The sequence below is a fragment of the Crocuta crocuta genome, unplaced genomic scaffold (genome assembly GCF_008692635.1).
Source record: "Crocuta crocuta isolate KB4526 unplaced genomic scaffold, BGI_CrCroc_1.0 scaffold32, whole genome shotgun sequence".
In the NCBI taxonomy this organism is placed as follows: Eukaryota; Metazoa; Chordata; class Mammalia; order Carnivora; family Hyaenidae; genus Crocuta; species Crocuta crocuta.
The window spans coordinates 13,664,216-13,677,421 of record NW_027529424.1 but is presented as its reverse complement, the minus strand read 5'-3'; the positions used below and the strand labels follow the sequence as shown (position 1 = coordinate 13,677,421).

The 13,206-nt window shown below is 49.2% G+C and overlaps 1 protein-coding gene across 1 annotated transcript in view; it reads right to left on the bottom strand.

Moving 5' to 3' along the window:
- Nucleotides 1-13,003, bottom strand: part of DIP2C (disco interacting protein 2 homolog C) — a 186,786-nt gene extending 173,783 nt beyond the window's left edge. The window contains exons 1-4 of the mRNA XM_077758432.1: nucleotides 12,970-13,003; nucleotides 11,660-11,731; nucleotides 9,889-10,056; nucleotides 302-412 (exon numbers count right to left, since the gene is read on the bottom strand). Coding sequence (XP_077614558.1) covers nucleotides 302-412; nucleotides 9,889-10,056; nucleotides 11,660-11,731; nucleotides 12,970-13,003 — 385 coding nt within the window. The remainder of the gene's footprint in view (nucleotides 1-301; nucleotides 413-9,888; nucleotides 10,057-11,659; nucleotides 11,732-12,969) is intronic.
- Nucleotides 13,004-13,206: the final 203 nt, after the last annotated feature.

Sequence of the window (13,206 nt, the reverse complement as noted above, 5' to 3'; positions counted from 1 at the left end):
CAAAATTTGGCTCCTGGGAGATTACTGTTCAATTGTTATGAATTTCTAAATAGCAGATGGTATCTCTAAGAATGTAAAGAGTCACTTTTTACTGAGTTTTAATGTGTACTCCTGAGGGTATATTTGTTTATGACGTAGGATGTCACCAGCCATGATCACACAACCAACCAAAGGATATTCAAACACACCGCACTTCCGCCTGATCACCACACAGCTGCTGCAGACATGCATCCACCCGTCCATTTCACTATCACATCACAGACTAGGGGGTCAGTGACCTCATGGCCGCGTGGTACCTTACCCGACCGATAGCGTTCATCTCGTGACCCTGAGGACCTGCGGCGGTGATAGCGAGTGGAAGAGGCAGGAGTGACCGGAGCCCGGCGCTCAGGAGGCAAAGCTTGATCCACCCCTGCGTTAAGGGAAACAGCAAAGTAAGAGAAGGCTTTACTTGGCAGCCAAAGTTCATTCACTTCACAGAGTAAATCACTTGGTAGACTCCAGCCCTGACTCACTGCATGCCTACAGCCAGGCTAGAGCACACAAGGACGTGGGGGCGGGGGGCAGGGGGCAGGGCTGGGGATGTCACGGACAGTGGACAGGAAAGGGAGAAGTGTCCCGGGCAGGCTCACGCCGCAACGCCACAGCCTTCAGACACCAGCATAGCCTCCCTTGTAACACAAACATCTATTAGGTCATGTGAAGAGACTGAAGTTTCTAGAACATGGGTAAGAAAAATAGAGCCCAACAAATCAAGTTGTGATCTTCTTTATGTAATACACATATAGAAAGGGTTATATCAATTCTTGAGGAAATGTTTATCATTTTAGTTACCTATGAAATAATTTTATAGGATATGTTAACAATACAATTCAGGTACCAGGACTGAGCATAAATGCTCATCTTTGTTCATTCAAAATTTCTAACTCTGAGATCTTATTCCATTTGATGTGAACTGAAAATTTTTTATTTCAGGGGCGCCTGGGTGGCTTAGTTGGTTGAGCGTCCGACTTTCGCTCAGGTCATGATCTCGCGGTTCGTGGGTTCAAGCCCCGCGTCGGGCTCTGTGCTGACTGCCAGCTCAGAGCCTGGAGCCTGTTTCAGTCTGTGACTCCCTCTCTCTCTGACCCTCCCCTGCTCACGCTGTCTCTCTCTCTCTCCTAGAAATAAATAAAACATTAAAAAAAAAATTAAAAAAAAATTTTTTTTATTTCAATATGGCTTTGATGAATTACCTAAAATGATAAAATAGTCAGATAAAAATGACCTGATAGGTACAAAGACTGACCTAAATCTGGCAACCAAGATACCTGTTATAGTTCGGACCTAGAGCAGCAAGAAACACAATCTAGATAAAACTAAGTACGGTGAGAAAGATTTCATCATTACAGTTGAGGAGTAAAGACATCCTGAGTGCTGAGCATCAAACAGTAATTGTTCCTTCTTCAGAAGAGGACCAGCAAACCCTGACAGAGAAAGTAAACCAGAGACAGCAGCCTCACCAGAGACTATTTAGTTCCTGGTCTTCCATGGTGGCTCCATTAGTTATTTACCAGGGATTTAATACCCCTCTCATGCTGGTGATTTCTGCACCCCAATTCTTCTTTCTTGAAGTAGGCTCTACACCCAGCGTGAGGCTTGAACTCCGACCCTGATATCAACACTTGCACGTCTTCCCGCACCTCAATTCCCGGCGGCATGTTGTGGCTACTGACAGGTTAGGTTGACTCACTGCAGACTAGCTGTACGGGTAACTGTAAGCACTGTGCCGAAGACACCCACTCCGGTCACCTGCTGAGCTCCTGTGAGCTCTCCGTCTAGCAGGTGTACTCACACTTCTTGACAACACAACAGTTCACAGCTACCAAACCTCATCCAGTTACAGTCTGCGAATCATCTTTAAAAAACAAAATACTCTGGATCCTCATTAAACAGATACACAGAATTTATAAAATCAAGGAGTACTATTAAGTCATAATGAAAAGTGGTGGGATTTACATTCATACTTATAAGCATGGATTTAACAATTCCTCTTAATTACCCATTTTAGACAATACATGGCTTCTGCACACCAGTGTGGCCATCACTACACCATTACTAGGATCATGAGTCAGCAACAGTGTGCTGCGAATACCCTTCTATCTTACATGCTTTTATTATTCTGGGGTTAATATTTGTATCTTTGGGTTCCATCATGTTGATTTTCAATGTACCTCTTATTAAATCCTTCAAAATATCCCTACAGAAATGAAAAACCTTTCCAATGTATTCCCTGCTATGGGCAATCACTGATAACCTGGTAACAGTCTTAGTTTCATTTTCTTTTTCCTTTGAGACCCTCCTGCTGACCCCTCCTGATCTAACGCAGGCTGGCTGGTCCCCACCTGCTGAAGCACCAGGGAGCACCCTCACCCCCAGAACTTGCCTTTGCCTGTGAGACTAAGCAAAATTATGTATAAATTTAAAATCTTGAAAATGTGTATAAACAGATTTATTTAAAATTTATGTGGGAGCACCTGGGTGGTTCAGTTGGTTAAGCCTCCAACTTTGGCTCAGGTCATGATCTCACGGTTCTTGAGTTCGAGCCCCGTATCAGGCTCTGTGCTGACAACTCAGAGCCTGGAGCTGCTTCAGATTCTGTGTCTCCCTCTCTCTCTGCCCCTCCCCTGGTCACATGCTCTCTCTCTCTCTCAAAGATAAGCATACATTAAAACAAGTTTTAAAGTTATGTACATTCATTACCTCTCATGTCAAGTATTGTTCTTAAGAAGTTCAATATCATTCTGAAGGTATATGAAAAATCTGGTTTTTTTCTTTGCTCTTCTGTCTACTTTCACAATTATTTCTCTACTGCCGTCGAAAGAGCCGCAAGCCTGTGTCTTCCTCCTAAGGTGAGGTTATCACCGTATCTCCCTGCAGATCTTTATCTGAGCTGTTCCGTTACCCAAAGAAGAACCTCCAGTCCCGTCTTGTGAGTCAACACAGGAGCATTTGTCACTCGGGGCTGGAGCTGTTCTTACCCTCTAAGGCGCACGCTTGGGTTCAGCACTGCCTGGTACCCCAAGTCTAGAGGCTCTCAGTTCCACTTCTCCAGAGAACAGACACCTCTGGGGGAGGGGGGAAGACATGGATCACATGTTTCTGAGGCGCCAAGCCTACCCCCCACATGGTGCGCATGAAACCAGTGCCGCTACTTGCCACCTTCCCCCCTGCTAAACTGGGCACCCCAGTCATCACCCCCACAGATGGTAAAATCTTGTCACCGTCTCCCCCACTCTTCTGTCCTGTGGATGACACTTCCTCCGTTTACAGACATCTTGGAGCAGTTCTGGGAAGCAGAGCTAAACGTGCACATTCAAGCTGCCGAGCTCAGAGTGCCCATTTATGTGCATGTTCAAGTGTGGCTTCAATCTCAGCCCTGCTACAGACCTGGTGCGTTCCAACATGCTTCCTGGAATTACATTAATTAACCTTCCCCCTCCCCGGTCCGCAGGTGGGAAACACAGTCACGGCACACAGACGGGCGCCCACCTGTCCAGGGAGGTGCACATCTGTCCTCCGCCAATTTCACATGCAAACACAGTGCACATTTAACTTCACAGGCCGAAGTTCACAGCTTACAGCACAAGTTTTAAAAGAAATTAGTTAATTTGATAAAAGGAGATAGCTTCAACAGGTCACTGGCAACAGAACATTTAAGAATAAACAAATATTAGTGTAGTGTGCACATTTCCATCCCTAATTTTTATCTGACCTCACTGCGAATGAAATCTGAAGTAGTGTGGAGGTATGTTGTGGTGAGAGGGGGCCATTAGTCAAATCTGCAACTGCCGATCACAATTTCCAACCTGTCGCCACAGGAGGACCCAGGGGTAATAACTGAGGGTCCCTCCCGTTGGGTACGTAAAGTAACATGAGTACACGAGTCAGTACTCAAACACACAGAGCTCAGCACACAGCAAGCCGAGGACCCACGTTCATACCACAACTGGAAACCAGCTCTTGGGGAAAGCACAGGACGACCAGAGTGCCTACAACAGGGTGTGTGAGTCGCATCTGAGCGACGTCCCTGGAAGGTGAGCCCTCTCATGGGAGGCAGGGTAACCCTCCAGAAACATACAAACTGCAGGCGGGAAATTAACTCTTCTCAGGCAAAAACATGATGGTGATGGAGAGGAACTATCTCCCCGACACTTACTAAGCACCAGGACAACATCCTCTCAGACACCCGCCACTGTGACCCTGGGCTTCAGTTTCCCATCTGTACACGGCGACGTCACTCTCAAGTAGCACGTGAATGTTCTCAGGTAGCTGCCCCTTCCCTTGAGACGGGCGACCCCTCCCAGTGCCCTGGGCTCAGAACAACACTCTGGTGGCCAGGTCCTCGTGGCAGAGGCCGTGTGCTGCTGCTCGGGGCTGTGCTTCCCATACGGTAACCATCGGTCACGGGTGAATCTAGCTGGTACCTTGAAGCCACCAAGAAGTGCCTTTGTGATCTCACTGGCAGACAACTCGTCCACCAGTGATCTTCTCAGGACACACTGCTGACCGGGAGTGAAATCCAGGCCGCCGACAGCTGTGAGGTCGTCTGACAACAGTGTGGTCTCTGTCCTCTTACTCGGGAGGCCACAGTCAGGAGCTAAGATGTCTGTGCGCTCATCTCCTCCCAGGGCCGAATGGCCCCTGGCCCGCAGGGGGGCTCAGTGGTGTTCCTGAACCATCACGGGACATTTCACGGCACGTGCAGGGCCTCGTGAGGCTCCTGCAAGGCTTCAGATAAGACCGTGGGATTTCGGTTTTCCTCGAGAGCTGCAAAGGGACACTAAGTACGACTCATCAGAGGAAGGAATCCCAGGAGCCCAGGAGGGAGGCAGCCAGGCTGGGAGAGAGGGACACGGGCCCCTGACTTCAGCCGCACCACTTCCTACACGTGATGAACAAAGGACTCACTGAAGAAAATTCCTGACAACACGGTTCTGTCACTTCAACAATCCACTGATTCCAGACCCTCAAATACATGCAATGAGTTCATCACCACCACAGGAACCAGACACTGGAAACCACAAAAATCCCCACAGTAACCGGAAATATGGCCATGGGGGCTCCAGTACTTTGATGTACCATGTGGCACAGGCCATGAGACCTGTGGTGTAGACAACACGGGGTCATTCAGGATGGCAGATGTTCCAGAAAAACATCAAGATTTTATCAGATAGCTAGGGAAATAGAGTGATAGATCTTGGTTTTCAACATATTTTCAAAAGAAATCATGAAAGATACACAGAAGATGACTTGAGGAAAAATGTATGTGGGATTCAAAACCAAAAGACCTTGATCCAGACTTTGGTCTGATTCTGACGACATGTGGAACTGGACAAGTCCCTGGGCCACTACCTCAGCTCCCATGAATGTTGGGGTGCAGACACGGTCACAGTCGCCTGTGAGGGACACACCCCAGGACCCTTGCTGGAACACACACTCTCTGGTCCTGCCCCCCGGCAGACAGCGCCTGTGGGTCCCAGGGCCTGGCAGAGCCCACTGCATCCACGGGCCTGACATACGCACGTCCTGCTTCAGGAACCTGGCAAACCTGCTGAGGGCTTTTCCAGATTTCAAGTCTGTACAGAAGCAATTTCTGGATTGTCCCCTACTCTTCTAGTACCTAATTACCCTCTCAAAAACCACACTTACTTCTAAAACAAGTGCAATCAAGCCTTTGCCAGAAAATAAGCAGCACAACCATGGTGCATACAGATAAAGACATTTACTACCTCTGATCTGTACGGACTCAGATGAGAACACAGCACAGAAAGGCAGAACGTCTACCCTGTCAGCCCGGATCTCGTGTTTCTGCCACTTCTGTTTCTACCTCTCAAAACAGAAGTCCTTGCCAAAAATCAGTGTGAACTTGCTACAGTATTCTTGTTGACGTGTTTTAATTTGATTAGAGATCATAATGTGGAGAAGAGCAGAAGATCTGGAATGTTAGAGAATTTTAAGTGCAACCAAACTTTCGGTCTCTGCTCATCGGTAAGAGAAGTTCAGAAAGGACGGAGCGTGTGACGTCAGGAGCGGGGCTTCAAATACTGCGTTCCTCAGACACCTCACAGGCTCTGCGCACACGCCCAGACGAGCCAGGTCCAGAGTGGCCACGGCTCCCGCTGCCGGGGTGGGCGATCAGAGACCCCGCTGCCAGCCCTGCTCAAGTCCAGGGGCCGCCTCGCTGCTGTGGCCACTGATTTCAGGGAGGAAGAACCCGCGCGGCAAAACACCACGCAACATACTGGGAAATCCACCCGACCAAACCAGGGCTGTGTGTGACAAAACAAGAGTACTTCTCGGGCAAATGACAGCAGCAAATTGTGTACCCAGATCACGACCATGGATGGCTTCCCCAGTTTACCTCTAGCTGAGGAAAACTCATTTCCTACAGCAAGTCAATCTGGAAAGACTTCATGCTAAGTCAGACTGTCAACCTGATTTAAACACCTATTTGTTTCCTCTGCAAGTTAACCTTGCAGCTTACACCCCACCCAGCATGAACAAACGGCACGGCATGGCTCGGCTGAGGAGGTCCCAGGGACAGGCTCGCGTCCTAAAGCCCAGGTTGGGACAGGCAAACGTGGCTTCCGGACCAAAGGCTGCACTTTGGGAGATGTTAACTCCTGCTGCAGAAAGAAGAGATGGACCAAATCGTGCACTGGGCACCAGAACAGCACGGTGGCTGTTCACGCGAAGAACCAGAACCGGCCGGCCCGTCTCGGGGGGACTGCAGCACCGGCACGCTCAGACCTCTGAATCTGGAACACAATGGTACCACACTCCGGTGTCCTTCAGCACAGGACGAGAAAGTTCACCTTCTGTCAGACTATGAAGCGCACAGTTCACAAGCTGTGAGCTCTGCCCCTTGCAGAAGACTCCTGCGCAAGCCTGCAAACCCAGCAGACAACTTATCAACTAGGTTTCAGATCCAGCAGCCTCCATGCGGGCCTCTCGTCAGGACGGGGAGTCTGAAGGTTGTTGAGCTGAAATCCAGGATTCACGATAATGATAAAAACACAATTCAACCGACTGGTGTGCAGAGGCCCCGAATTACGTTACTCTTTAACCACTGAGCTATGGAAACAATGAGAGCACTACGTGTCACCCTTAACACTTAAATGCACCCAAACCGGAAATCAAATAGAGCTGTGCTCACGCATAGGAGACAGGCCCGCTTGTCTGGATGTTTGAGGCATCACGCAGAGCTGAGCGCCACCACTGACTGCCGGCTCTGCCCTCAGCTGGGCTCCCTCACACCCACTGAGCACCAACACCCACTGGACACGTCTGTGTTGCTGCCACGCGTGGGCTGTGGCCAGCAGGACACACGGCCTGCTATCTGTACTTGTACAGCTGGCCTGCCCCCCAGCAAGTGGTCTGCAATGTGCCGATGGTTACTTGTTCCTGGTGGCGGTGGAATCATCAAATATTCAACCACCACCACCCGTCTACAAGTTCGTAATTATTTCAGAAGTAGGATGTCATGTAGGGGCCTGTCCTAACCCGTCACTTCCTTGCAGAAGTGACACTTGACATGAGCTTCAGACGATGCACAGATGCAGGCAGAGGGCAGCAACGTGTGCAGAGCACTGGCCTTGGACACAGGTGAACTTCGGACAGAGCTGGGCAGCAGGAAGGTTCGTGAGGCTGAAGAGGGATGGCCATGTGCAGAGCCCTTCTGACAGACTCAGTTACACTCTGTGCATGGCCGTCTGCCATCTCCGATAGGAGCAAACCTGGTACAGTCAACCTAACTGAGAGAGGTCCCCCCTGCAAGGGCCATTTATGTGGGTCCCACAGCCGATTCCCAGGGAGCAGGAAAGAAGCAGACAGACTAGCCCCCTGGTCTCATTAGCAGAATTCGCCCAGATTTCCACAACCAAGCAATCATGGAAAGTCCTTGTAACTGAAAGGCAGGCTGGACACAGAGTAGACCAGACCCACATAAACCACTCACTGCTGGGAAATATGCCTGGGCAGTCCCCAAGAAAGTAAAAGTCAGCTAACGCATGTGTTATTAGAAAGAAGAACTATTATTTGGTCGAGGAAAGTTTCACCACTTATGGTAACACTGGAATTACATCCCCACAGCTTTGTGACAGGGCAGTGAAGACTCAGTATTAGAAGATGTGCCTAAAGAGACTGGTAGAGTGGAGTTTTCTCCTGTTTTTTAAGTTTTATAAAGTTTAGGGATGAATGGGAGGGACACTCACGGAGCCCTAGTACCAAATGAGTAAGTCCTAAGTAAGACTTCCTCCTTGAAAATGATCTTCAATATATTCTTTCTGACCCTTCATTAAATACACAATTTTCATTTTTCCTTCTAGCTTCTGGCATACTTTTTCTCATCTGGATTTAAGGTAGTGCTCAACATTGCTCCCCAAGGACACAGTTACCTCCCGGGCAGACGGGACCAAGAAGTAGCCTGCGTCAGGGCACGCTCCCCGGACTCTGGCCCCGTGGTCAGATGTTGGACGCCCGCACAAGCCATTCTGATTCAGAATTGTGTGTCCCAAACCCCAACTTAGGAATATTTGTAGGATACTTTCTAGAAGTGTTAATATTTTCTCTGATAAGTAAAAATAACATTAAAAAAAGTAGTTCATCCAAACACAAGTCCCCTTGTATAAAAACGTAGGGCAAGTTAGGGTCCTGACCAACAAGATGCTTCTCATGAGATCCTACCCCACGAGAATGACTTCTCAGACTGAGTTCACCAAGGAATAACACTCTGAGAACCTTCTGCTTTCCACGCTGCTTGCCCAAGTTCCAAATAATGAATGACTGTTCACCCAGGCAATTACTCAGAAACAAAGATGAGCAGAGAAAACTGCAAAACTGACCGGGAACCTGGTCTCCGGCGCCTAGAATCATGGGTGGACCTGCCTTCCCTTCACGGGGTGCGTGGGACGCGGGGGACCCGGGCCCTAGAGCAGCGGCCCCCCAGCCCCAAGCAGATGCCTCTTCCACTCATCGCGGTCAGGGCCGTGAGGCTTACGTAGACCGTGAAGTGGACCCCGCAGCTAGAGCCGACTCCCCCACGCACTCCCCCACGTTGCTCCTCTGTCACCAAGCTGGCCCAGAGAAGAGGTGCAGGAGCAGTGATCGAGGCCTGAGACCCTAGGGCCAACGCAACATTAAATTCATCCCTTTTACTTCCTCCTGATTTTTAAATAATGGCTTTTATTTAGGATTAAACCCTGAAGGTAAACCTAAAGCTTAGAAACATTGATTTTCTTATTCTACTAAAAGATGCATTCAATTCACATTTGGGGCCTCTCAAATTCAAAAATATTGCCCACTGAAGTAACTTCCGCCTCTGAATAGGCTCAATACCTCTGAGAACACACACTAGGATCACTGGCTCAGTTTTCTTATTTTCTAACGGCGTGGCACCCTTTGGAAATGGGATTGTGCTACAGTGTAGACCTTGTCCCCGAGCAAAGCTCGGGCCAGAGCGGCCCAGCACTCCCTCGCTGAGACCAGGGACACAGGGTAGTGGAAGACCAACCATTTCAACTAGAATTTTATGATTTATCGTGCATTTTTCTTTCTCAACTGTTTTGTAAATGGTGCTCCAACTGTGAAAATAGGGTTATAAAACACGGATTATATTTTAACAGAAAAGACTCTGAACTGAGGCAGCGGGATAATCAGGGTCTGGGGACCATGACCAGCTCTGTGATCAAGGGGCGGCGGGGCCCGCGCCAAGTCACACGAGCTCACCCAGGGGCTGGGGCTCGAGCCCGGAGCCCCGCCCGAGCCAGCACGCGCTCGGGTCCCCCACGCTGGGGGTGCACGGCCCCGGAGGCCCCCCCCGGGTCTCTCTCAGGGGAGTGCGCTCACCGAAGCGAAAGTAAAACAGCGGCCGGTTCCCCGCGGTGCTGGCCGCCCGCTCTCTGACCGCGGCTTCTCGGATGTCACACACCCCGATGTTGCCGGAGTGCAGCGCTCTTCCCGGGGCTCCTTCACTGTGCTGCAGTCTACACCGGACCACGGCAGCTCCGTTCGCTGCTGTAACAAGTTGAAAAAAACTAATTAATGCAAACTTTCGTTTTGTTTTTTTTTTTAATTTGTTACAGCACTGAGCAGAGCTGCCGACCCCATGCAGAACGGCACAAAGAACACCAAAGGACCACGCGACACGGGGCCGCCCTCAACGCCCAGCCAGCACGGGTCAGCCACGGCCTCTGCACCGCCACGGCTCAAGAATGCCTTCCGGGGACTGGCGGCACCGCTTCTGTTTCATTTCTGTTTGCTAAGTCATGGGAATTAAAACCCAACAGTGTCAAGAGCCCCCATCTGCCACGACCGGCCCTCCTCCGAGACGTGGAGGCGCCTCCTGCAGAAAGGAATTCACAAGGACGGGCCACGGAGCCGGTCGTCAGCTTGGCGGTTCTGTTAGAAGACTATCTGGCCATCTGCCCGCATCTGCTCTGAAAGCCTCTCACACGTGGGTGTCAGCCAGCCAGAAATCGGATTCATTTTTAATTCACCAAACAGAACAGAGCTTCTCCCTTCCGTGAGCCAGACAACAGGAAAATCCAACCCGTTAGCTACGTCAGGCCAACACAACACGCCCACCTTTACATTAACTTCTTAAATATCGAGGGAGGAAAGAAAAATACACAGAATCAAAACAAAACTACAAACACAATGGAGACTCAACACACAAATTCAGTTCCCTGGAACGCTTCTGTGGGAAGCGCCCCTTGCCAAGCTAATGGAACACCAGCTGGACGTGTCACAGCCTGGAGAGCAGAGGGACAGAGTGGGGTCTGTGCGCCGTGTGCACCTGCAGATCTGAACCTCTCCATTGGGCTTCACACATGATGTTTCAACAGTGAACACTAGGGAGTTCAGGAAGCACCTTCATGATTAAGGCTGCTATCCTTTATTCTTGAGGACTCGGGTCAGATTGAAACCATACCTGTAGCCTAGCTGATTTTCAAGGTCACCTCTGACCAAACCACGCCTCCACCAGAACAAATGTGTTGCAACTCCAACCTGGTAGCATTTTCTTTTCCCTGAAATGTGCAGAGTGCAACTCAAGTGCACAGAGATTCTACAAACCTCCACATGGGAAACACCCACGTGAAACACACTTTGTACTTCAGGGGAAGAAGCCACGGCATTTTACAATCACATTTCCGAACACAACCAACCTTTACCATCTCATAATTCCAACCAGGGTGTTACTCGGTTTCTAGACTCTAGATCCACCCCCTTGTGACACCGGCAAAAACCTTGGGTTAGTTTAAACTATAATCAACAGCAATAATTTTTAACTCACTAAAACCAAAAGTCACGTTTACATCGCAAATGTTCATATTTTTAGTTTATAATAAGTATTTTAGAGTAATCAGCGTATTCTTGCCTTCTACAGATGAAATACCTATTAAATTTATTACACACATTTATAGAAAAGTCATGTGTGTCCCTCTGTATCCACAAAACATGTGCAGTCACACAGAAGAGTTCGACATGGCCAGCACATCAGAAGTGTGACTTTGGTGCAGGCTGGGCCTGAGGAAGGGTCTGCACTCAGCAGATTCTCTTTCACGTCACACTTAACTCTTAAAATTAGATGCTTTACGTATGCATGAAAGGTACATACTCGGAGGCTGGGGCAGGTAGGCTCCAATTAGTTTTGACCTCTTCTTTTCATATCCTTTTTGGGTGATGTCGCCTGTAAGAGAAGGAAAGAGGCATTCAGCATGGTCTCAACGACGAGTGGGTCACTCACCAGACTTGAAGACGCCGCAAGTTACATCCTTTGTGTTTTCTGTTTGCCTTGCAATTATAATTCAAAGAGGAAGCACCTACGTCATTCGCCTTGGCCCTCCCGGCGCTCAAACAGTCCTCTAAGACACAAAACCCTCACTAGGCTCACATTTGTCCCAGCCGCTCCTCACAGGGTTCTGGCTTTGATGGACCCAGAATTAGTCTTGTGACTTTATGCACATGGGCCCAGCATAAAGGCCCCCGGCCTGCATGACTCCTTATAGCTTTAGCCAACAAGAAACTGTGCGAGCTTCCACACGGGATAGATGTCCACCGAAACCACTGCTGATTAGGATCTTCCTCCACTGACCAACCTGCTCGTTGGCCCCACAGACACTACACTGCTAGGGTGTTTATGAAAATAAGTGACTCAGACCAGATGAAACATGAAATAAAATAAAGCAAGAAAATGTGGGACCTACAAAAATCAAAAGTATGTGAGCAAGGTGCTTATCCTTAAAGCAAAACCTGAAGTTTTAAAGCCAGAGGTTCACACACAGAAAAGCAGGGGGGTCACCGTGCTGACCCTTCCCCAAGTGCAGAGTACCTGGGACAAAGGAGAATCACTAATATACACAAACGCCGGGTCTGCCCCTGAATATTTTGTGATTATTTTTTCCTAATATCCTGATCAACCCACCATTCCCAGAACTTAAAAACTCAAGTTTTAATAAAAATACAGCAAATGAAAACTTATGAGTCATACACAAATTGGTGAATTTGCTTTCTCTAGTGACACACGCTCACGGGATCTGAGCGAACCACAGGCCCCCTGCGTGCGTGATGACCGACGACGACCGACCTAACAAACACAGCTCACTCTGTGGGGAAATGCACACCTAGTTTTCAAACATAAGTCTATGGAAAACATATCCCACCATCAACTGATGGGCACTTCTGACGCTGACGGCGTGTCAGCGGCCACTATCGATACACAGATGGTGCGCGGCCCTTAGGTGTATGTGTGTGACGGCTGCACCGTAACACAGCTAAGCACCAAGTCTGCTCAGCTGCTTTTGCAGATGCTCCATCAAATCCCCCATTTTAAAAGGTTGCCTAAGATCTCAACAAGCAAAACCTCCCGTGTGCATATACACACTCGGGAGCACGTTTGTGATTTATCATGAAAACAGAGTAAGTTACCGAATTCGGGTACTGGCTGAGAAGCGGTGGTCATGTCCACGCCGTCTGACTTGTGCCCGGGACTATCAGCCCTCTTAACATTAAGGACAAGGGGCACCAAGGTGGCTCAGTCAGTTAAGCATCTGACACTTGATTTCGACTCCGGTCAGGATCTCGCAGTTTGGGAGCTGGAGCACCCAATCGAGCTTTCTGCTGACAGTGCGGAGCCTGCTTGGGATTCTCTCCCTCTCTCTGCCC